This window comes from Ictalurus furcatus, chromosome 5 (assembly GCF_023375685.1).
Source record: "Ictalurus furcatus strain D&B chromosome 5, Billie_1.0, whole genome shotgun sequence".
NCBI lineage: Eukaryota > Metazoa > Chordata > Actinopteri > Siluriformes > Ictaluridae > Ictalurus > Ictalurus furcatus.
The window spans coordinates 32,179,105-32,205,434 of record NC_071259.1 but is presented as its reverse complement, the minus strand read 5'-3'; the positions used below and the strand labels follow the sequence as shown (position 1 = coordinate 32,205,434).

Here is a 26,330-nt window from a genome sequence, read left to right as displayed (position 1 = left end):
TTCTGTGTGACTCGAACATCCGGGTTTGAAACACCCAGCGCTTTTCTTATAACACACGACACACACTTTACGCACACGTGCATTTCGTCATCTCATGATTACACACGTGGTCCCAGGGCGAGGTTTTTCCACATTTATTTACGTAAAAGATGGGGAGAAAGCAAGTACAAATATTCAGGTGTACAGGATATTCAGGAATAACAGGATAATCTAGTTAGTTGTTTTTTTTTCCTTTCAAGACAAACCAGATTTTTTTTTTTTTTTTAAAACAAACTAAAACATACATTAGCAAGCTATCATATAGACCTAACATGCAAATAATTAATTAAAAAACAGATGTGTACATAGAAAAATAATATAATACTAAAGAAGACTACCGGAATAATTTTTTTTAAATTGTTTTTTTTTTTTTTTTAAGTGTGTAAAATTATTCTGGCACTCTGGTGGATTAGATGGAAAAATAACTCCTTTATTTTACCAACTGTAGTGTTGCTGCGAAGGCACATATGTACTCATGCTTGTACGTCTGTACACAGCTCATGCCGAAGCCAGAAACACACCGAGCCCTTTTTAAAAAAAAACAAACAAAAAAAACAAACGGTACGAGGGGACGGAGAGAAAACACGGTGCCGATGGGAATCCGTTTGGTGTCCTAGCGTTCTCGTTCGCGGCGTCCTCGAGGCACGCGAGCCGGCTCGTTCTTCTCCATCTTCGTTTTATGTTGAATAGGAATTTCTCACACACACACACGTGTGCGCACACACACTGTAAACAAGGCAGTGAAAATGTTAACATTACCCGGGCAAGTGACTTTAAAAACGAAGGACTCTAGCATGCGAGACGCGTCGAGGTCGAGGCTCAAAACTTTTGCCGCCTGCGTCGTGAAATAACGCGCGTCACGTTATCATACACACTTTAACACACGCATCCAAAGCCTGAAAATCGTGGTACTCCTCTCATTGTGTGTGTGTGTGTGTGTGTGTGTGTGTGTACAGAAGCCCTGATCCTGGAGATCCATTTCATTATTTTCACTCGATATCTGTCTGTCTATATTTCGACACGTCACTCAGGCTTGTGCGATGTTGATTTTTTTTCAACCCGAACGTGCGTACGATGATGGAATTCACTTCATATCAATGACCTCGAACTATTCGTTTACTGCGTCAGAGAGAGGGCGACCGGTCGCGGGCACCACGGGACGAGATGGGAGGGGGCGGGGCTTCCCGGCGGTGTCGCTGTTCATAACGGAAAGTTTAAAGGAGTCATGGCGTGATTTTCCTGACCTACGAGGAGGTTGTTCCATTAAAACGTCACTCAGGTTTCACAGCGTAATACGTCCTCCTCGGTTCAAAAAGAGCGTCTATTTAACCGAGCAGCAAAAAAAACGGCTCGTTTGGATGTGGCGGGATTTGTGACGTCACACGGGCAAATAACATTTGCATACCGACTGCCCCTTGCAGCAAGATATCGACACCTACTTTTACATCATCACACCGTCGGCCCTGCCCACTGGCGCGGAAAAGTTATTTGTGTGTGTGTGTGTGTGGGAGGGAGGGGTGGGGCTGGGGGGGGACACTGCCTGCAGTATCATCTACACAGATTACAGAAGCTCAAACCAGGCAACACGTTAAAGCCTAACACATCCTGTACACTGCGATAGCGCAAAGCGGTTTGGCCGTTTTCCTGCACGCGCGCGGTCACGTTCTCTCTCAGCTCACTGTAGTGCGGTGATCTCCTTCCTCGTAATAAAAGACGATTCCGTTTCGCTTATTTCCCAGGAGACGGGGTGGTGTAGTGTTTTTAACTGTTCACGTAGTGTACACGGGTTATATTGTACAGAAACGACAAGTTCTGTAAACATGTTTCTCAGCAATCCCTCGCTGTGGCGAAGCTGCACGGTTTAGTGTTTTTTCCTCCTCTAACACACCGCACACTTCCTTCATCACCTTAATGAGGCGAATCAGTGTGTCAAGATGGGCGTATTTTCCAGACTATAATCGCACAACGATATCGGACTGTGTGTGTGTGTGTGTGTTGGTTGGTTAAGTCGCATATGTTTTTACTTTGCGTAAGCGCTGCCTCTAAAACAGCACTTCAGCGCCCTCTACAGGTGCGGTCTAGTATAGTGTTTGTCCTGTGAGTGTCGCTGTAACGCCGTGCTGAATTTTTATTCTTGTTTATTAGCCTTGAGGTGAATCCTGAAAAATCAACAGTAGTTAAGTGTTCGTAATTTTAAAAGAAATTTTTGTATGCAGAATTCAGGAGCCGAAAAAGATCAAACTAACTAATCTAACTAAAGCCGGACTGTCGAAAACCTAAATGTATTAGTTTGGTTAGTGCATGAGTTCTGACACACTTATAGTCTGGAAAATAGGATAAGAAAACCACTAAAGCAAATATAAAACAACTTCTTACGTGTGTAATTAATATATATATTGAGAGTTGTGTATGAAGCTCCTGTACGTGTGTGTGTGTGGCTCAGGAACGCTACACACTGAGCGGCTGTAACACACGCAGCCCACAGTGCCAACAGAGTCAACGTCCAAACAGTCCTTAAAATCACACCCTGACCAGCAGGGGGCAGTCAGGAGGCGTCGGGTCAGTCAGAGGATCTCTATTTGAGGTTACAGTACAGAGTGTTTTGTTTTTTTCCCTCCATCAACACTAGTCCTGGATTGGATTATGGGATCCCTGCCCTTAACGATACACTAATGGTACATTTGTAGAGTTTATTTATTTATTTATTTATTTATTTATTTATTTATTCTCGGTTCCTTAGTGTAGCTTTAAGGATAAAAACAGCGAGTGGACGATGTGGCGAAAATATAATCTCACGGAAGACAGGAAGATATTTTCAAAGATACCCGACGCATTCGATTTATTTATTTATTTTTTTTCTTCTGAGGGTTGCTAATGAGCAGGAGTGCGGCATTCATGAAATAAAAAAAAAAAAGATGAAAAATGATACATTTCTTCGTTCAGTGCTTTAAAAATACTTTACAGGCGCTTTAGAGTCGGTTTAAAACGTTTCCGAAGGACTGATATCCTCAATAAAAAAGCGTATTGTGACCATCGATCGCAAGGATGAAAGAGGACCACACCCCTGTGCTGAAGTGTGACGTGAGGGGAGAGGTTGAAATTTAAAATCGCGCGATCAGACGGGAGTCGCGTTTAACTGTCAGTTCAGTGAAAGTTAGCGTACGGTGAGCGGAAAGTGCGTTAAAGTCACGTTAGTCCGTCCGACTTCTACCAGGTTTAAAATCGGTCAGTCCCAGTCGTCAGTCGCTCGTTCCTTTCTTCTTCTGGAATGTGAAGAAATAGTTCTTTCCTTCATAAGAGGTCAAAGTGCCAGAGTTCAGGTGCTGACATGGCTGTAAAACCCTCCGTCAATCCCTTCTTTCGCTGTCCTCTCTCTCTCGCTCGCGCTCTCTCTCTCTCTCTCTCTCTGTTTAGCGCGACAGTGGGACGATCACCTCGACGTAGTTGCGAGGGAAGAATCCCGACTGGCCGCGCAGCGCGCCCTCGAACCAGTTCTCGTCGATCTGGCTGGTCAGGGTGATGACGTCGCCCTCGCGGAAGCCCAGCTCGCCCTCGTTCTCTGGCTCGAAGTCGTACAGGGCCTTACAGCACGGCTGCTCCACTGAAGCTACACACACACACACACACACACACGGAGTGAAAAATGTTAAGAGGCGTAAGGAGACAGAAGACGACAGGTTGTTGGGGTGGTGTGTTAGGCACTCGGTGCACTCGTGTTAGTTTGAAATAAAAAAAAAAAAAGTGAAAACGTTGCATTTACAACCTGGATTAATGCTGCCTTCAAGTCCTCAGAAGTTTGTAGGTGTGTGTTCAAAGCATTTTGGTCAAGGAGGGGGAAAAACTTTTTTTTTTTTTTGTTCCAAGACATGACGTTTGCTGTGCCTTTTCTTATTGGCACGCCCCCAACTCACAGGAAAATACGAGTTCCTGAGTGGTGAGTGCGATATTTCCTACAGGACTTGAACGCAGCATGATCTCCTGCTGCAGTCTGGCAGACAGACACGGCTCGTTGTTGAACTCGCGAGCACGAAGCCGAAGCGCGTCGTTCTTATCGTTGCATTAAGTGCAATGACGGCAGACGGCCTTCTGGGAAAAACCTCGTCCCAAAAAAAAAACCGTCGGCCTTCAAACAACATGTCGAACAACATTTACATTCCTCCCTCGCACCTTCTGCTGCTAACTTACTAACTAATGTGCTTTTAAAGGGTCGTGAAACCCCCCCTCTTTCAGCTCAGGTCTACCTCACAATCATTTTGAAAAATGCAACTTAAATGGGCGTGGCCGGCTGTGAGAAGAAGGGAGGGGAGTGGGCGTGGCGAGGCAGAGCCGGAAGAGGTGGGCGAGCAACCGTCCTAGGAAAGCGATATGAATAATTAAGACGCAGCATCTTCTCATTAAAACGAACGGATGCTGACGTCGTCTTTTATGACGTGCGACACGAGCGCCTGCGTTAACATCTCAGAAAATGTAATTTAGTGATTCATGACCCTTTAAGAACGGTGACTAGATCCTAAACGCTCTTCCCTTTTAAGGTAAATAAAACCGTTTCCGCAGCGCTGGGAGGAAACGCGATAACGGGACCACGATCTCCTGCATGCTTTGGTTTCGATTCACCGGATCCTCCTGTTGGGCGACGCGCACCCCTTCGTCCTGCCGAGAAACCCGCACGTCCGTTAAATCTCCAGAAGTGCTTAAGCAGCGGTGCGACGTGTGTTAGTGAGCGGAGACGAAATCAACCCCACTGCAGTCACCGTGTTAGTGTGAACTCCGGGTGAAGCCTCGGCCCCTGAGCCACGTGCCAATATCATTGATCGATCTGTGTTTAATTAACTTCAGCTGAAAGGTCATTCAGCAGCCTGGCACGCCGCCGCAGAGCCGTTATTCACCCTTCATCCCTTCTTTCATCCCTTCTTTCACGCTGACAGTGTGAAGATGAATTTGTTCTTAACGACTCGCCCGATTTAGTTAAAGGTTAACTATTGTACACGTTTAAACTGTCGGAGTACGGTGCGCGTTTTATTAGCAACGCGTATAGTTACGCTGATTCTCGTGCTAATGAGAGGGAAATAAAGAGGTGAGAAAGGACGGAAAGGAGAAATACAGGAGGATGGAAGGAAAGTAAGAAAGAGGAAAATTTAAAGGGGGAGTAAGAAAAGGAAGCAAATGAGAAGAAATACAAAGAAAGGAGGATGGAAGGACAAAGGGAGGATGAAGGGAAAGAAAGAAAGTAAGGGACGAAGGAAAGAAGAAAAGAGGGGAGGAACGGAGGAAACAAAGAATGTGGGAAAGAAAGCCGGAAAGGAGGTTAAAAAGGAGAAAACGTAGGAAAAGGAGGACAAATGGAGAGGAAGGAAAGAAAGAAAAGGAAATGTAAAGGATTAAGAAAGAAAGACAGACAGACAACAGGAGAAAGGGAGGAAAGGAAAGAATGAAGGAAAGAAGAAGAAGAAGAAATAAAGAAGGAAATTAAAATAGGAAGGAGAGAAGGAAGCAAATGAGAAAGGAATGTAAGAAGGGTGGGAAGGAAGGAAGAAGGGAAGGAAGGAAGGAAAAAAGAAAGAAAGAAGGGAGGAAGGAAACGATGTAGGGGGGGAAGGAAGGAAAGAAAAATAAGGGACAAAGGAAAGAAGAAAAAAGGGGAGGAATGGAGGAAACAAAGAATGTGGGAAAGAAGGTAGGAAAGAAGAAATAAAGAAGGAAATTAAAAAAGGAAGGAAAGAAGGAAGCAAATGAGAAAGGAATGTGAGAAGGGCGGAAAGGGAGGGAGGAAGGAAGGAAAAAAGAAAGGAAGGAGGGAGGAAGGAAACAGAATGTGGGGGGGGGGAAGGGAAAGAAAAGGACAAATGGAAGAAAAGAAAAAAGAATAGAAGTTAGTAAGGAAAGGAGCACAAGAAAAAGAAAGGAAGAAAGCTGTAGTCCGGTGAAGCCGCCTCTCATTTCTGGCCAAAATGTGACACGTTCCACTACAGTACTCCCTCCTCCTGCACTCAACACAGGGATGTGATCAGGGTCAGGCAATATATCCTTATTCTATCCATGTTCTATCGATGTTGCGATATAGAAATGCTGCAGTACGCGCTGCTGAGAGTATCGAAGCTATCAACGGTACGTTTATATAACAATCCTAGAACAATGCGTAACTACGTTTACGTGTTCATGATAACGCTGTCGTGTGATTATACTGTATACATGCCTACAGCTGTTAAGCACACACACACACACCCCCAGCCCCTCCCTCCTCTCCTTGTCCTACATGTGCGTGTAAACATGGAGGAATCTCAGGCGTGGTGTTAAGCAGTACCACTTGCGCAGCACGATCCGCTTCTCTGGAACTCGTTCGGAGGTTACGTAACCGACCGTCCGGTGCGTGCCGTGCTGCAACAGACTTTGTTTGAACAGTGTCATGATAAAGCCTGCAGGCCTCATTGAGCCCTAATTCCAGGCCTTCCTGGCTTTATCCCTCAGCGCTCCACACAACAACCAGATTCAGGCAAAGGGCGGGGCATACAGTTTGGAGGCGGAGCTGTGCGTCAGAAGTCAGTGGTATCGTCAGACATCGAGTGTAAGAACTGAGAACGCCTCTCACGGAAGCCTGAGCTTTACATCCCTTATTTAAACCACATAGATTCAGTCTGATTTAGACGGACTTGTACTGCTTATTTATTTATTTACTTTTAATATAAACGTTATGACGCAAACATGTACACTGTAACTAAACAGCGTCTTCTGAGGCGACCCGCCGGACGTTTGCACGAGATCCCTTTCTCGTTCCGATCCGTCTTCACGTCTTATTTCCCCCTAAAACACACACACACATGCACACATGCACACGTTTACACGCTCCTCGGACTCACTCAGTCTGGGTTTCCACGCCGACCGGCCGCGCTTGAGCAACTGATCTGATGAGGTCAGAGGAGGAAAAACAAAAACGGGGTCACGGAGTGATGAGAGGCGGACAGCTGCCCTCTCGTCCTGCCATCTCTCTCTCTCTCTCTCTCTCTCTCTCTCTCTCACACACACACACACACACACACACACACGCGGCCAGGCGGCGGTATCACACCCTGCCACCGACCCATAACAACACACACACAGTGTACATTGTCTCTTTAACGGTTTCTCTCATCGTCAGTTTGTGAGCGAGGGGGGGGAAAAAAGTGGTAAAGATCAGAGAGTAGGAATTAACTCGCGGCACTGGTGTCATAAAGTGAGGAATAAAACACTCCGTGTCATGCTGTTCTAGGAAAATAATCAAGGACAGAGCGGTGTCTGTCATCACCATGAGCTTGATCATTTCCCTGTTTCAGAATGTCTGTTTTATTCATGTTCCACATTTAAAAAATATATATACATATATTTACTTATTAAAAAAAGACAGGTCAAACTTTTTTTTAATCCATTTATAACTACATTTTAATTAGTGGAAACTCAATATATCCACCATATTTGCTTACTGGTGATATTAGAGCTTTAAACATCATATTTACATGTTTTTCTTTTTCATTATTATACTATATATATCTCAATTTTCTTTTACACTCTTATAGCATTATTGAATCGCATATCATGTTATTCTTCAATATCATGCCGCCCTAGTGCTCATGTATTATATAAATAAATTGAGGGAAAGACTTAATAAAACGTGGCCTAAATAATTATTCAGCCAGTGGAGATGTAACGCGATAAAGGTCTCCTCTCTCAGTCCTTCAGCTGTGGAACGTTTAGGACGATCTAATCCTGATACGCTAGTCCATGTTATATTATCAAACGATTATTTCATCAAAACAATTAGTAAATGTTGTATTTAAATTCCGACTGCACTCTTAACTGCTCGTACTGTCCGATGACAGAAATCCGTGGTGCGGGCGGAGCGCCTGGCGTCGGAGGGAGGTCACACGACTTACCTGTAGTCCGGATGGGAGGAGGAGCAGAGGACACGGGCGTGAAGCCTCCGTTCGACTGCTCGTTGGTTTCTCCGAAGTCGAAGACTGGTTTGGGTTTGGGGATGTACTCTTTACGGGGATGAGACTGGGCCTCGTGAATCCTACACACACACACAGAGAGAGAGAGAGAGAGAGAGAGAGAGAAGTAATGAGCAGGTCATTATGCCCCGTCATGCAAACTTCTGTCTAGAGTGAACACTTCCTCTCTATTCTATATTCAGGGTTTCCCATAGGTCCGGCATCACCGGGGTTAACGAGGATATTTTTACAGGCCATGATGTATCTAAGCAAGGAAGAACAAATCCGAAAAATTCTACTCTCAGGAACTGTGCGCCGAGAAAAAACGCTGGACGTTTCGAGCAAGTTCCGTAAATAAGAGCGTCTCTTTTGCCTTTTTTTTTTTTTTTTTTAAATCCCTCTCTGCTGCTCTGTGTGTATATACACGTTAGTTATATTTTGATGGGCTATTAAAGTTACTCTAAGGAGACAGAGAGGGGGGAAAAAGGAGGGAGAGAGAGAAAGAAGAAAAGAAAGAAGTGAGAAAAGAAAGAAGAAATAAAGAAGGAAGGAAAGGAGAAAGGAGAGAAGTAATAAAGGGAGGAGAAAACAAGAAAAGGACAAATTAGGAGGAAGAAAGAAGGAAATAAAGAAGTAAGGAACGGGAAAAGAAAGAAAGGACAAAGACACAGGAGGGAGGAAGGAAGGAGTAAAAGAAGGACAAAGGAGGAAGGAAGGAGTGGAGGGAGGGAAGGAAGTAAGGAACAAGGAAACAGGAAGGAAGGATGAAATCTGTCAATCACACACCCCTACCTACCTACCTGTCTTTCAGTTTGTCAGAGAGCTCTTCGAGGATCAGTACAGCCTGTTTGTGATACTGTAACTGCGCCTCCACCAGTGACGAGAGCTGGCTCACCTGCTCTATCTGCAGAGAGAAACACACACACACACACCTTATAAATACCCCTTCTTCACTTGATCAGTCGCACACACACACACACACACACACATTCCTTTTCCCTATCAAAAAACAAATAGTTTCTGTCGCGTTAATAAATAACTTTCTGTTTAAAAGCAGAGAGGAAAACACACACACACACACACACCCCATGTGTGCCCTCATTCAGATCCTAACATTCAGAAATCTGTCAGCAATAACACCTGGAACAATAACCCTCAGTTATTTATTTCATCCTTTATAAACAAATCAACACAAATACGTCAGTGCAGTGTTCTGATGATCCAGTAGGGGGCGCTCTGAGCTCTCCAGGGACAAAACCCAGAAATAAAAACAAACCCAGGATCTTCTTACAGACTGTGAGAAAGATCTGCTGCAACTTTAGAAAAGTGGGCTGGGCTGTGAGCTGTGACTAAACCACTGTAATGACACACGGCAGGCTGGAGAACCCAACCCGAGGCCCGACCAGCGTAGCAATAAAAACATCAAACAACCTCTCAGATCAAAGTCTACAAGAAGCCGCGCAAACAAACACAGCCCTGAACTACATCCCAAATGTACCTCTCATACCCATAAAGACTTTCAGTAGACTCTGGATCGTGATTGGTCAGAAGGTGTTGAGGAAGTTTCTAGAACAGCAGCTCTGAGAGTATTTTTATAGAAGGAGTCTCCAGCGTCAGCGCTTTGTAACGGTCTGAGATAACTCCGAAAGCGTTTTATTTCTCACGCGGGCCTGACGGGAAACGCCTCTAAAGCGATGTAAGGATGATCACCCAGACCAGGATGTCAGAGCCGTTCTGGTTTGCTTACGTCAGTCTCCAGCAGGTTGTACATGCTGATCTCCGCCACCTCTTTGGACTCGTGGAACTTCTCCAGCGCCTGCTTCACCTCCTCGTCCGGGATTTTGCCCAGGCGCTTTTTCTTGTAGTCGTAATCCAGCCGACGACCTTCCAGCTTCTTCAGATGATGCTGCAGGACCAGGGGGGGAAATAAAAATAAAAAAAAAAGGCTTTTAAAGTCGTTCACGTTCACGTCACGTTCCCAGCATGGTTCCTACAGATGATTCATAATGAAATTCCAGGACTTTCAAGGATTTTTCAAGCACTGACTATACAAGAAACGTCAATCATACATATGCTTTACTTCTTCTTTTTATAAATTCCAAAATAATAATAATAATAATAATAATAATAATAATAAAACACAACCTAAATATATAATGCACCTTTTCCAGCCAGTATGTTGGACTGTATTTGCATTTCCCAGGCATTGCTTCGTCTTCACCGTAACGTCAATACGCTCCAGGTGAGTGACGGTGTGACGTCACGCGCTAATTAGCATATTCATCACGTCATCCTGCTTAGCGTCATAGTTGTCAGCCCTTCACACGTGTGCTTCTTTCCTACTCCCTGTGCTCAAGTACTGTATTTCAATACAGCCGAATTCCTAATAAAGCTGTTAGCATTTACAAGCCGTTCCCAATACCAAAAAAGTTGGGACGCCGTGTAACGTCTCAATAGAAACAGAATGCGACGATTTGCAAATCTCATGAACCCGTACGTTGTTCACAATAGAACGTGGGACAACATATCACATTTTTTTTTTAAAAAAAGGTTTTGAATTCGACGGCCGCGACACGTCTCGAAAAAGTCAGGACGGGGCGGCGAACAGGCTGGAAAAGTAAGTCACGATTTTATAAACGTGCCAATGCCCGCCCAGTTTCCTCAGCTAAACCAGTGCTTTGTGGTGTTGATTTGCATACTGAAACCTGATTGGCTCTCATACTGTATTTTATACTGTAATTTTTCTTTCTAAAAAGGATCATTACGAGGACCGAGTCTTTAGTTTTCCAGGTTTATCTCCGTGTCCGTTGCCGGTCGGTTGTTCAGGAAGCTCGTGTCACCTGTATCTCTCTCAGGTCCTTGTCACACAGGCCTTGTAGAGGGTCGATAAAGTTCTGCTTGACGTCGATGTCCAGCGAGTCCTTCACCTCTGCGAGTCTCTTCATAGTCTCACCGGCGTCGATCAGCGCGGCTCCTGTGGCGAGAAAACGCCGCGTCGGTTACATCATCGTGGCGTAGCGGAAAGCCGACTACGTACTACACTCCTATAGCAGTGTTTTATTCCTCTTACACCACGGCAATTCTCTGAGGATCGAGAGTGTTATTAATTAAAAGCACGATACGTCACGTCGGTCAGTCTGTAGTCACTTTTAATGTTGTGGAACATCTGTGAAACAAGTTACTTCCTGTTCTCACTTACGTCACAGCAGCTACAGACAGTCGGTAAACGGTTGATCGAGTTTCAGAAAAAACTCGATTAATCCGTCACACGTCCCTGTGAACGAGCCGTTGCTATAGAAACGATAACGTATTAGAACGAGCGCGTTAAATACCGTATGAACCCGCGATTACAGCAGATGACTGAACACCTCCTGACCAATCGGAATCCAGAATTCAATCGATTACAGTACAACACAAACTCGTTCAGTTGGATTCAAGATCGGATCAGTGATACGATCGTTTATAACGCAAGTAATTACACTACATCAGTCGGTCTGTCGTGTCTGATGAAAACGAGAGTCTGAAGCCCGGGGGATTTTTCTGCGCTAAACATCATTATTGGTTTTTAAGAAGACGCAAGGACACAAATGTCAGCGTCTCCATGGAAACAAAGCGGATGAACACAACAAGCCTGTCCTTTTTAAACGGCCAACCTCGGCCTATATTTAACTTCCAGGGAACCGTATCGTTTGTGCCGTCAAAGACGAGTCGCTCCGGACGGAGATCCGTTAACGAAGCCGTAACCTTTCGTCCGACGTCGGCTGAGTCAAACCGAGTCAAACCGAGCCGCGTGGGTTTCTGAGCTTCACGGTTCGTTCTCGGTTCAGTTTTAATCCTGGTCAGATGTTAAATATAACACCGTGTAATTTCTGCTAAAGGAGGCTCCGGAAGCAACACCCTCCGAGAGAATACCACGATATGGTTATTATAAAATAACAAGTCCCGAGAAGGACGCTGAGGGACACAAAGATCACAAATTCACGTTTCTCTCCAGTTCTAAAGTCGAATATTGTGGCACGTACAACAACAAGACGTCGGGAGGAGTCGCGCTCTGAACTACGCCTTTTTATGATCGCGATCCTCAAAATGCAGCTCCTGAAGTTCAAATTATGTATATATAATTATATATATATATTTTTTTTTTACAGTGGAATGGTTGGATGGATTTTGGTTGAAAAGCTTCCAGACCCTCACTGATGCTTTGCTCCTGTTTTGCACAGATTAACGGGATGAAGAATCAGGATATTCCTGGTTGCCTCTGTCAGGAGGTTACGTCCGTTTCCATGACGGGTGCCGATCATTTTGAAAGCGACCGTACGCGAACACGCGCACGTCCAGAAATGCTCCAGGTTCATGTCTATACGTCAACCGCACGTACGTGCGTGTGCTACGATTCTGGACTCTGATTGGTCAGGAGGTGTCGATTCGTTTTCGCCAGAAATCATCATAATAGTAACGCAGTAATTAAGGACAATCCTCAGCTCACACTGCTTTTCAGACGTCTGTTTAACGTGACCGTATTCTCTAAAGATTGGGATTACTTGTCCAGTACGGTCGGCTGTTGAGGGGGTGTGGAGTGTGCGTGTGTGTGGACTCACCGAAGTTGGTGTCCTCTCCGAGGTCACGGCCGTATTTGGCCATGCACTCTCCCAGCAGTCCCTCTGCCTGCGGGTATCCGGGGCTCTTCACCTGCCCACGGATTTTGGACATGGTGTTCAGCATGGAGAGCTTGGCACGGGACGCTGACACACACACACACACACACACACACACACACACACACACACACACACAGAGAGAGAGAGAGAGTGAAACTGACTAACCTCCCGAACGTTAAAAACTCAATAACGGGACGCTGTATTTGAATATTTAGCCCTGAGCATGCTCAGTAAGACCTGCGAGAGAATATAATTCACGAGGAGAGAAAATAAACGGCCTCAGCACGCGGCGCTGCTCTTACCTGGGTTGGGCTGCAGGTACTCCGAGGTTTTGGAGATGACCTCCACCACGGCTTTGCTAGTCACATCCACTTTCTGCAAAAAAACAAAAGAAAAGAGAAACGAGAGTCACTACACAAAGCGACACACACTCATGTTCGTACTACACACACACACACACACATGCGCGGTTTGTCGTCGTTGTCGCTTGCGAGGCAGAAAACCGAGAGAATTCGGGCTGCTACGGTTAAAGTTGGACGTCGCGTCACGTAGCGGTTCCGTTCATTACACTGGAATGTTGGGAATGAAATATTTTAAATCGAAAACAGCGTAAATAACTTTACGTCGCCTCGCTAAAAGTCCACGGCATACTTCATGCGGAGATGACGGTCGTCTGGCTTCCGTGAGAAACCCGATGTAATCGCGGAGGAAACGGACGGCGTGCGGGGGTTTTTCGCCCGCTGTGTCGTGCGCGTTAGCAGCAACGCTCGCTACGTAACCGAGCCTATGAACGGTCGTTACAAACGAAGCGTACCCAAGCTGATTCGTTCCAAGATGGAGGACTCGGAGGAACGGCGATCTTCTTCCTGTAGTTGTTGAAACACTCATGACTTTTTTTTTTAAAAAAAACAGCGCCACCTGCAGTACTGGAGTAACTGTACGGGACAGCCACTAGGATACCGATGAAAGGACGTAATCCCTGTTCCCCCGAAAGTTGTGAATTGGTGATTGGTCGATCACGTGGCACGTTTCTGAAAAGGTTTAATCATTTTCATCTTTCAAATTGTGTGTGTGTGTGTGTGTGTGTGCGGCAGTTGTTATGAGTGGCTGTAACAGGTGTCACTTCCCACAGCACAGAGAGCAGCGGGTTAAGTACAGCTGACATTTCCCTCAACGGTGTGTGTTACAGTAGCATTACATATTAATACCAGCATTACATCAACACCACTGAGCACGTGAGTCGCTGTGTGTTTAATAATTACACGCAGCTCAGTGCAAAAGTCTGCATACCCTCAAGACAAGAAGGATCTGATACAAGCGACACGTGTAGTGCGTAACGTTCCGGATACGCGCAGCGACTAAAAGATGACGTTATTAAACGTTTGTAGTTTTCTCCCTAATTTAGTCTCGGCCATTTAGTCTTCCCCTCCGTCGTACCGCGGCGACCAACTGGGGAGCGTGAACGCTAACACGTGCTTCGTCCGAGACTAACCGCATCTTTTCAGACTGCTGCGTCAGAATCGGAGGAAAGCGCTATCCGCCCTCTTCCACATACACGAGCCGTGATTGACAGAGGACGAGGAGTATGCCCCTCCCACTAAGAGAGCATGGTCGACTTTGACGATGGCTGTAGCTGTCCTATACAAACACTGTGTGACCTGCTCTATATTTTCCACTTAGGCAGTAAACACTAGAACTTCTGCTGTGATGGGTGGGGGTTTAGGACGGAAATTCAATTGGAGTCCTGGAATCCTCCAAACACTTAAACACTCAAATTCAACAAAGGGGTTAGGTGTAGGATGTGAACAAAACACCCCGTTCCAGCTGCCAGGAGCGTCTGACTGTGAAATCCGATCCGCCGTGTTGTGCAATAACAGCAAGCGCACGAGCCTGGGCTATAAACACCGAACGGAGAGATTTCGCTGCTGCTTTTGTTCAACAATAAAAACGTGTACACAAGTGCCAATAGTTCTAACAATATAATCCTAACAGGCAGAGAGATAAACAGGATATTACCCCAACTCCGCCCCCTCCGACCCCGCCCTCAACCGAACTCGCGTCCACATGAACCTGCACAGCTGTAGTGAAAGATATTTACCCACTTATTTATACAGCTGAGGATCAGGTACAGTACAAAAATCAGAATTTGGACACGAAAGAAAAATACGGGACAAATCAAATCGCTTTCGGCCCAAACAGGAACACGGAATACTCGAGATATTAATTAGAAAAGAAAAAGAAAATTACGTTATTTCTGTTCAGAAAACACGCCGTATACTAATCTTATTAACTGCCACAATAAAACGATAACGTTTAAACTCAGTAGGCTAGGTAGAAAAAGAATGACTTACGGCAAATAAATAACCTCAGTTTTGTTAAGACTGAGGTCTTAAAGACTGGCTTTTAAGATTAAGGTCAAAGTTCACCTAGGTAAAGTCAAAGTAACCGCGAAGGGAACGCAAACGCGCATCTTTGACGTCTCACGTCCTTTCCCCTTCGGTGAACCGGCTCAAAAATCGCAAACGCCGCGGCTAAAGCGTAAACGTTGGCCCCTTGATTGGCACGTACGATCATCGCGCAGGTGTTCAGTTTTACTGTACGTCTCTGAATCTCAATCCGCGTTCGGTTTCATCAATAACATTATCCACACTTCAGAAGGAAAGAAGAAAAAACACCAAACATTCTTACTCTCTCCAGGTCTTTGAATTCTTCATCCAGCTTGGTTCCTTCTGCTCCACCAACCTTCTCGCTCACCATCTGCAGACGGACAGAGTTCATCATCGGTTAGCAAAACCTGCACCCCGTATCACACAAATCGAGCAACATAGCAAAGTAAATGTGAGGAATGAGGAAGATGATGATCATGAATTTCACCAGTACTGGAGAACTGGAGCAAATCCATAACAAGACCACGAAACCAAAATAATCGTGCGAGAAATAACATCTTCAAAACATTTTTTTTATTGGAAGCTGTTAAATAATGCTGTGCTGAAAGATGTCAAGGTTTTTTGTTTTTTTTTAAAAATCTATTCATATAAATTTTTTTAATTTACTAATACGGATGTGGGCGGGGCTAGAAACACGCACCGCATGAACGCACTTGAGGACGTCTCGGAGTTTAGCCACTATTTTTTTTTAACCACTTTTATGATGTCCGTCGTGTTTGGGACGTGTCTTAAAATGGCTGCTGTCCTATGGGTGCGTCTCAATCAGCTCCCTAGTTCGGTAGTCAGATCGGTGAAGCGGCCATTTTAAACGCTGTCTCAATCGCAGAATCCTTCAAGTGCACTGGAACGTTGACTCCCTAAATTAATCCCACAATGCACCGCAAAAACCATGGGAGCATCGGCGCTCACTATGTTCCCTTACTGGAAACGACGCCATGTTTGCTCGAAGGAAGAAAAAAAATGGCGGACGATCGATCAGCCAACTTGGTCAACAAATACGTAGCTTTGTTATCGTTGTTGTATGATTTGATAAGTAAATGATTTACTTACGTTAGCGATTTTTAAGTTTATTTGACGTTCTGTATACGGTTTGTTTGCGTCTCACGACTTTTAAGCGTCGAACGAGTATTATTTAAAAAATCCGCTAGCCCTAGCCTACGATCCTGCTTGAAGTACCGTGACGGAAAAGTGTGTGATTAAGCCAACAGATTTATACGCCATATAAAGTCAGAAAGATATCGGTCACCGCTGACGTTTTACAACGCGAGTACGTGGTCACGTCTCCGGAAAAATCGAGTCATCGGTGTCCCAATGTGCAGCGAGCCAGTGTCCTTACCAGTGCCTCAACTCGTGCACATGATGTGCTGATTCACCACCTAGAGACCTGATTGAGACACGCCCCTAATTAGGGCGTTGATATTTAAATATCTCTATACAGGTTTTAGTTTAATTCAACATTCAAAAATTCAAATAAGGCGTCTGTAGTTTGGAAACATACGTTGGTATCCTCCTCATGTTGTGCCTACGTATAAGTAGACTCACTAATTGAAATAAATCCTTAAATTAAGACTATAGAAGTATAGGTATTCAATGAAGACGAAAGTAACGGCACCCTATGATGGGAGGAGGAGGAGCTAGTCGTGTGGGTCCGTGGTAGCCGACACGCTGCAGTGGCCGAGCTGCGCTACTGGAAGATTTAGCGCTCTTTCGCCACTTAGTCGATTTTCAGCTCTCGTTGCCTTTTATGGAGTTTTGTGGGTGTGGCTAAAGGTAAGCCTGCGGTCAGTATCACGAACGAGCTCGGTAACCCGTGGCCGATTTCCGTCGTTACAGAAAGTTCTGTACGTCTGGTTTTAAGTTTTGTACCGTTTTGATTTCAGTTGATGCTGTGAGTCCGAGTGCATACAGTATAAAAATTACTACGCTACGTAGACGTTAATTCGGATATTCGGGACACGCCCAGAACCCGAAACGACTGTACAGGATTTGCTCTCCTTTCCCTCTTTTCTCCCTCTCTTTACTTTCCAAAATGCTTGCACCATATTCTTCATCTGCAGTGAACGTGTTTAATAAGCTCCGCCTTCAGTCCCACGCCCCAGAAAGTTAGTGCCGACCCCCTGGTCCACGACACGCGCTCGTCTCTCGGGCGATCCGGATGAGGATCCCCCCTCTCCCCCTCCCCCTCGCGCTTTAACTCAGCGTTTTATCTACGCAGTGACGGCGCTGCGTGTTTCTGAGACCACGTCAGCTGAACGCTAATTTCAAACATGTGCTCGGTGAAGAGGAAGACGGAACTAATGCGAAGAACATACTTTTTTTTCTTTTTTTCCCCCCCTCCGGGCATTTAAAATGACATTTACAGGACACGTTTAAATCCGACGTTTTCTCTGGCGTCCGTTTTACTTCAGTAAATCTGTCGCTGTGGAAAAGGAAAATCTGATGAAACATTTACACACATGTACAAACATCCCACACACACACACACACACACACATACCCACACGGTGACCAGTCTCAGAGCTCAGGGGGAAGAGAGAGCGAGAGAGAGAGCGAGAGAGAGAGAGCGAGAGAGAGAGAGAGAGAGCCAAATTTCACTTTCACTTAATAGCCAATTTATTTCCATAAATGTTTTCCCCTCCAGTTTTAGCTCTTGCCAGTTCCCACACACTCTCTCTCTCTCCACTGTTACACAACAGTGTTCTTAACACCTTCTGACAAGACTTTGTGCTCAAACTCCTCTGTATTTTCACGAAAAGATGAAAGTATTGGCACCCTCGACCGCGCCGGGCGGTGTGGGCGGCTGTTAAGCGAAAGTTTTCTCTCGCGCCCTCTCTACTTTCTGCCGATGTATCCGTGCGCCGTGATTAACACGGACTCCGCGCTCTGCTTCTTTTAACGTCAGAACTCGGGAGGTTTCCTTCCGGAAGCGTCTATCTGAGTTTTGAGTAGTTACACCGGATAACCGTCTCCTCCTGCTTTTATAGGTAAAGTCCTGTAACGGGAACGTGATCCCCTGATGACACGCACGGCAAGCGCTTTTCTAACAACCCGGCTCGGAAATAAGTGGTTTCCGCGGAAACGCCCACAACGCCTTAACGAGTATTTAGTAGCCTAACGTATTCCGTTCGTCTTATAACTAACCGTGATTACAACGTATATCCGTATATCTAAAACGAATGCACCAGATTTGCTGTTTATTTCGCTGGCTACGTGTGACCTACGTGTGACCTACATATGACCTACGTATGATCCACGTATGACCTACGTATGACCTACGTATGATCTACGTATGACCTATGTATGATCTACATATGACCTACGTATGATCCACGTATGACCTACGTATGATCCACGTATGACCTACGTATGATCCACGTATGACCTACGTATGACCTACGTATGACCTACGTATGATCCACGTATGACCTACGTATGATCCACGTATGACCTACGTATGATCCATGTATGACCTACGTATGATCCACGTATGATCCACGTATGACCTACGTATGATCTACGTATGATCCACGTATGATCCACGTATGACCTACGTATGACCTACGTATGATCTACGTATGATCTACGTATGACCTACGTATGATCTACGTATGACCTACGTATGATCCACGTATGACCTACGTATGACCTACGTATGATCTACGTATGATCTATGTATGACCTACGTATGATCCACGTATGACCTACGTATGATCCACGTATGACCTACGTATGACCTACGTATGACCTACGTATGATCTACGTATGACCTACGTATGACCTACGTATGACCTAGGTATGATCCACGTATGATCTACGTATGACCTATGTATGATCTACGTAAGATCTACGTATGACCTACGTATGATCTACGTATGATCTACGTATGACCTACGTATGATCCACGTATGACCTACGTATTATCTACGTATGATCTACGGATGATCTATGTATGACCTACGTATGACCTACGTATGATCTACGTATGATCTATGTATGACCTACGTATGATCCACGTATGACCTACGTATTATCTACGTATGATCTACGTATTATCTACGTATGATCTACGGATGATCTATGTATGATCTACGTATGACCTACGTATGATCTACGTATGATCTACGTATGATCTACGTATGATCCACGTATGACCTACGTATTATCTACGTATGATCTACGTATGATCTACGTATGATCTACGTATGATCCACGTATGACCTACGTATTATCTACGTATGATCTACGTATGATCTACGGATGATCTACGGATGATCTATGTATGATCTACGTATGACCTACGTATGATCTACGTATGATCTATGTATGATCTATGTATGATCTATGTATGATCTACGTATGACCTACGTATGATCTATGTATGATCTATGTATGATCTACGTATGATCCACGTATGACCTACGTATTATCTACGTATGATCTACGTATGATCTATGTATGACCTACGTATGATCTATGTATGACCTACGTATGACCCACGTATGACCTATGTATGATCTACGTAACATTTTCTGTGAGAGTCGTAATTATAATCGTATATAAGCGTCGATATCATGCTATAAAGCTTTCCTAAACACTACATGACGCTTTCACTCAGAAGATACATATGGAATAGCCTTCCAAAATGTCTGGGCAGGAAAAAATCCTAGAATTCTTGTTGAACATCGTTGATGCTGTTGAAAAGTCATACGATTTTATTGTTGTAATACTGCAGGAATCTACCTACCTCCATACTGGCACGAAAACAGGACAATTAAAAGAACAAGAAGTCATAAAGCATTCGTAAGGCGTCGTCCATCTTATAAACGCGTTACCGTTTATTACACGTCGGTAGTAGCAGTGTTCATAACGTATTATAAAACCATTACCAAAGAAACCAGAAGGGAATTTCTTCGGGATTAGTGACGTACAGTAACGTGCTATAAACGCTGCTTATAATGCATTATGTTAACGAGTTATAAACGCGTCATAAACACTGCTCTACGCTGCATAAAATGTCTTCGTAAATCATTATAACACTGTTGCTCAGTTGTGTACATGAGATAATTGTAAGTCGCTCTGGATAAGGGCGTCTGCCAAATGCTGTAATGTAACGAATAACCTTATGAAAGCATTATAACGGGTAAATGAACGCACAGGAAGTCTCCATACATACATACATCGGTGGGGAAACGAACACCTTTTAGCAAAAGCTAAAAGCAAAGCCTTTAAGAACGCCTCTGACAAAAGAAGAACGTATTGAAATCACTCTCCCGTCGGATCGGGAAGCTGTGGCGAGCTTGCGATGGACTTCAAGGGGAAACATGGCGAGCGCGTCGCACACACGACGCTGTCGCCAAACTTCAAAAAGACTGGAAGGGGTGTTCCGGACCGACCGGGAAGAAGTGGACGTCGGGTAACATGCACTGACGGACACATGACCGACGTGGTTCCAGCAAACATAACTCCCCTGCGTACGGAGGCTTGTGGGACACCCTGTATTCGTAGGACAAAATACATGTGGACGTCGTCGTCGGAAATCGCCGTACGGTACGTCCTGCCACCCTGTCCCGTTCCTCACGCGGACACTCCGAAGGAAAGCCATCAACTCCGTTTAGACACAGTAACGTCCATCGTGAGAACTTCATTCCAGCAGCACAGGTCAAAGGTGGCAGCAAATGAAGTCTCGTTTGATACGCGTGCGTGCGCACGTGTGCGTGTGTGCATTTTCCACCACAGATAAACACACACGTGTGGCGTCTGTGCTCTGGGATGCGCTCGTCAGCTGGCGAATGTAAAACAGGATTAATAATTAAAAGGCCATTCGTGCTGAGCGAGAAACAGTTCACCGCTTCACGGTGCACACGCTCGAGGGGACGGAAAGAAAATAAATGCCTGACCAAAGCGTCTTACGTTTTTTACGCCTGCGTGAGCGCTTTCGTACGTTTCGAAAAACGCCAGCGTGGACGGAAAGCATCTTAAAAACGTTTTTCAAAATACGGTTTCCGGATTAACGCGGACGTAACCCTAATCGGAGTTCAGAGATTTACGAGTCGCAGCGTTACGTTTCCTGGAACGCGTCCGTAGCAGTTCTGATCGATTCACGTGGGAAAAGCGAACTCTGTAGACGTCACAGAAATGGGCGTGTCTTCACGCTGAAAAAACGCACTAGGAATTCCACACGTCCTCAGACCACACACACCTCTTCAAACTGAACGTATAACATAAAGTCGATAACGGTATAACTATCGGAGCGTATTAAAAACTTTCGCACGATCGTTATTAGGTCACGTGACCATAACACGTCCACACGGAGGTAAGAAAATAATCCCGAGCGCCGACTTCCTGTTTCTGAAAATCGAGCAAGCTCCGCGGTATTCGTTTTCGAAATTACCGCAGATCCGGGCCAAGACGTGTCATGCGACGTCTCCGAGTCACGTGCGTCGAACACGAGCACAGCTAAAAGGTCTCGTTTAGCAACAAAAATCACCGCGGAAGGCCGTGCGAGTAGCGATGTCGCCGATTCGAGCAAACCGCGTCAGTTACGAGTCATCGTACTGAACTTTTTCATTTAAAAAAAAAACAATCGTCCGAGGCTTCGATTCTTCAGCGATCACATCCAGAGAGACGAGTCGTGCAGAAATCCCCTACACAGGAAGAATCCGTTGTGTGTGAAGTCCCGCCTGACTCATCCTGCAACTGACGGAGCCGTTCAATCAGCCGCTGGAACGTCTACGACCTCGTAACCTGCTCTGAGTAACAAAACCACAACCCGAACAGCTTTACGAAACGAAAGAACCCGCTGGACACGACACGAATCGCTCACTCGGTGCCGACTCGGAAACGGAGCCAGATTTGAGGAAAGTCTTCAGGCAAAAATTCCATCCGATTGTTTCCCGCGTGTTTTATTACACAAAATCCGATCCAACGCACGGGCCGGGTCTGGTCTCTGGTTTTTACGAGGCATCTGATCCGCGTTAATTCACTCCGAGCTCCATCATTAACTCGTACCGTGGGATCAAAACCAGAGATGATGCGTGTTTATGTAGGAATAAATAATACCGTTTAATACTGAGGGACTTTTTTAAATAGCTTTCTCTAAAAGCGCGTGTAGTACATAAACCCTAGACCAGCGTTTCTCAACCTTCCGTGAGCTCCGGACCCCGAGCATCTTTCGAACAATCCACAAGGACCAATTACAGGCTTATATATTAAACAGTCGTTTCTATATATGTTACTTTTATTTTGTTAATATTTAACATTAACAGTATTTACATTGGACATTTTAAAGTTGAATCCAAACTTTTCAAGATTTTTTAATTTTTTTTTTTTTTTTTTACATTTTATTGTTGGTGCGACATTCAATTTGACTCTCTGAAGGATCTTTCGTTTATTTTATCCGTCAACGCGGCGCTCGAACTTGTCTATCGCTCGTAGGGTTTTGCAAATTAGCGTTTCGTTTGCGAATAAATTTTAAATAAAGCCGTCGATGAACGATCGTCAGCTCGGCTAGCGTGATGATTGTGAATGCATGCTAATAACGCAAATTGGTTCATTTTAAATTATTACATTTGATGGGCGTGTGATATATTTGAATATATTTTGATACACTTAGCAAAAATAAATATATATATATATATATAAAGATATTGTTTAAACATTTTTAACTTTCCCACTGACCCCCTGCAATTCCGCCACACACCACTAGGGGTCAGCGGATGTCGATTATTTAGTTTTTTATTCCTCTTACACCACAGCAATTTGCCAATGATGACAGGTTTGAAAAAAAAAATCTGTTTATAGTTACATTTAACGTCGTGGAACATCCATAGAACAGTTAGCGCCTGGTCTCGCTTACGTTATAGCAGCTATAAACAGTCGTTCCCTCACCAGCCTCTCTATCTTTTTGTTCTTTGTTTCTTCTTCTCCTCTCTCTCTCTCTCTAAGTGAATACGATTGAATAAATGCAGCTTGTCACTTTACTGAGAAAGCGTAAACTCCTCTGTCCTGAACGTGTCGGAAAACTTACTTACGTTACTGCTTTAACTCCGACTGTTACAAAGTGCTGACACTGGAGACTCCTTCCGGAAACGTTAAACAAACACATTTCTCCTTCCGCGAAACTTCACCACGTCGATTATCCGATGACACGCGAACGAGCCGTTACTATCGAAACGATAACGTGTTAGAACGGGCGCGCTGATATAAAACCTGCGTTACTGTCAGAGACGCTGTTCTACAGAATTAATCGACACCTTCGGACCAATCAGAGTGCAGAACTCGACAGCGCTGTGGGGAAAATCTGTTTAACCGTACTGTAAAGTGTTTTTAACGTTTCCTCCAGAGCACGACTCGCGCTCTTTATTACTGCAGATTGTTTTTGTTTTTTAACGACAGGATCGTGGCTCGCCAACGGAGTGTATTTTTTTTAACTTTGCGTATCGTTCCCACAACGCCAGCGTTAACCTGATCCGAAATCAGTCACGTATTAGGGATCGCAGTGCGTAAACTAACCCTTTAACGTGAAATGTAAAGGGTATAACTGGTGTACGTACATTTAGCACCTAAACCCAGTTTGCTGTCTATCCGTGTGGAATGCAGCAAAGCATCACGGGAAAGGAAAAGACTACGAGGCGAAGGCAGGACTGTCGCTGACCGACTTGGTCTTTGGCAGCGTTTCTCTCTGAGCTGTATTGATTATAATGGAACTCTGGCACGAACTGCATGCAGCACCACTGCAGTCCAATCACTCTGACAGCCAGGCCACACACACACACACACACACACACACACACACACACGTCTGTTTGCTAGCAAATACACAGCTCCTCTTTGGCCTAAAGCCAAACAACAAAGCAGGGCTCCATTTTGTCCTGCTCTAACTCTCCTCTTCCTCTCTGTAGGACACGCTCTCGTTCCTCTCTCTCTCTCTCTCTCTCTCTCTCTCTCTCTCTCTCTCTCTCTCATGGGGGAGGCCATTCCTGACAGGAAGTTGGGAAGCGGTCAGCCAGCTGAGTTTCCCGCTACAATCAGCGAAAAGGAAGTGAGAGGTTAGACGTTATACACACCCCAAAAATCTGCTTGACCCCATTTTACTGGATTAATGGATTTGTTCCTGTTTAAAACAACACCTCTGACTGCGTAGCTTTCAACCAACACACACCAGGATTCCTGAAAGAAATCGGATTACTGATTGAACCGTGTAAACCCGAGTTTAGGAAGAAATCGGATTACTGATTGAACCATGTCAGTCTGGAGTTTAGAAAGAAATCTGATCACTGATTGAACCATGTAAACGTGGAGTATTCCCATTATTAGATTATTTAATTGCATGTAAACATGTTGGATGAAAAAAAACCCAAAAAACCCTGATTTCGTTCTGGAATATCAGATTTTTTTTTTAATTTTTTTTTTAAGTGTAAACACACTCACTGATCTACACTGATTTAACGTTTACATACAGAAGGTGTACGATATCACCTCACAAACACACACACCTGAAGCACAGCGAGTCTACAGTATAAAAGAAAAAAAAAAAACGTGAGAAACAACGTATGCGGATTTTAAAACGCTCGTCACAATGCCGTGAGCTGGCACAAACACCGCCTTCCTCAAAGTGAACGAATTCGAATTCTTCGTTTCCTTCTTACCCGAGACACGTTTACGCAAAGACCCGGGCACGCTGTCGCGATTTCTCTCGCTCGACAACGCCAACGCTTTTTACAATGTTGGGGGAGGCGGCCGGACACTTCAGATCCTACAGAGCGTCTGATTGGACAGAGAATCTGACGAGAAGCTGAAGTGCAGAATGATGTCATCAAAACTGTTGAGCGACTTTAGATCTTTTGGAGATAGCCTCACGGCGGGCATCTTCGTACTAAACGCCACAAAGATGTTGATTTCATGAGGGACGTTGAGACTTGGATTATGTGTCTCAGTAAGAAATGAGCAGGAAAATGAACTGCTTTCCAGAACGGGCGCAGCAGTGGGCGGCGAGGTGAGGTGAGGCGAGGCGAGGCGAGGCGTCTCGAACCCAGAACCCTACTGCTCTGAAAACAGAACCAACCCAAACTTCTGCTTAATAAAGGGGAAATTTTTTGAAGGTGCATGATGGAGGAAAACATGGTGAAGTGGTTAAGCAGACTCAGCACGATCCTGAGCTTGACCCACATCTACACACACTTAGATGTAGCTTTCTTTTTTTCTTTTTTTTTTTTTTGTTCCAGGCCAGTTATAGCAAACGTGGCACATATTTTCCTAACTGGTGTAACCTCAAAACCAGTGTTATGGCATTGCAGTGCAGATCAACCCTGTTATTTAGTGTTATAAAGCTTGTTAAACTTGTCACATATGCAAATTTAAACTTTGCTGAATGCATTTTATTTATTTTTTTTGTGTGTGCAGGAAACCCTGCAAGAGCCCAGCTGTGACTTCTCAGCAAAAACACTTCAAAGTTAAATCAATAGTTCAACAACAGAATAAATAGGATTTTCCCCAACATACACGTCACTGTTCATGGCTGTGTATGCGTTATAAATACAGACATCAAGTTATAAACCGTTATAACCCAGATATTAATCTAATCTAATCTAATCTAATCTGACTGAAACACCGTGTTATGGTTTAATTACAGGTTTCCTGACGAGACCTAGACATGAAATGATGTGTTTAAAAACATTTTTTTTTTTTTTTTTTTAAATAGATTTTAGTTAGAAGGAGAGAAAAAAAAAGGAAAGAAAGAAAGTTATAACAACAAACCTGGCTTGCTTTGTAAAACTGCTTCTTTAAACCCGCAACAGACATCTTTAAACGCGGCTCCTTGGGGGGGTTTTTTCGACGTAGAACTCTGATAAACTTATAAAAACCAGTCCAGAGTAAAGAAAACACGGCGTTAATGAGTAAAACAGGCGCAGAAATCGGATCTGAGCGCGGTGGGAATGTGAACGTTAGCTAGGCAGCTCCTCTCTCCTACACCAGCACGCGCAGACATCCAGCGGCTAACGGGCTGGGGGTTTTCTTTTTGCTTTTTTGTTTTTTTTTGTTGTTTTTTCTTGTAAATGTTAATCCAGCGCTTGTGGTGCACAGTATTTTTTTTTTTTAAAGAGTTGTTGGATTTGGAAATATCCGTAAAAATGTTAGAGGTTCAGTAGAGACGTCCTCCTGGTTTTACGGCTCAATGGAGCAGCGGTTCAGAAGCAGAGCCTAGCTAGCGGTCCTGTACTCCGGAG

General features: G+C 44.6%; 1 protein-coding gene across 1 annotated transcript; it reads right to left on the bottom strand.

Annotated features, from left to right (window-relative positions):
- Positions 1-118: 118 nt before the first annotated feature.
- sh3gl1b (SH3-domain GRB2-like 1b) lies at positions 119-26,330 on the bottom strand. Its single transcript, XM_053625993.1, has 9 exons — positions 25,861-26,330; positions 15,347-15,415; positions 12,961-13,033; positions 12,599-12,742; positions 10,841-10,974; positions 9,748-9,906; positions 8,801-8,904; positions 7,944-8,083; positions 119-3,646 (listed from the first exon to the last, which is right to left on the bottom strand). Exons 1-9 carry the CDS (start codon positions 25,903-25,905, stop codon positions 3,450-3,452), a joined length of 1,065 nt encoding a protein of 354 aa, XP_053481968.1. The 5' UTR covers positions 25,906-26,330; the 3' UTR covers positions 119-3,449.

Bases quoted from the DNA above. Each gene is read 5' to 3' on its own strand.
- sh3gl1b (XM_053625993.1), bottom strand. From the start codon at position 25,905: ATGTCTGTTGCGGGTTTAAAGAAGCAGTTTTACAAAGCAAGCCAG. The intron at 10,975-12,598 runs GTGAGTCCACAC...TTCTCGCCACAG, and splicing joins CGGAGAGGACACCAACTTCG to GAGCCGCGCTGATCGACGCC. The intron at 8,084-8,800 runs GTAGGTAGGTAG...GTGTGTGTGTAG, and splicing joins TCTGACAAACTGAAAGACAG to GATTCACGAGGCCCAGTCTC.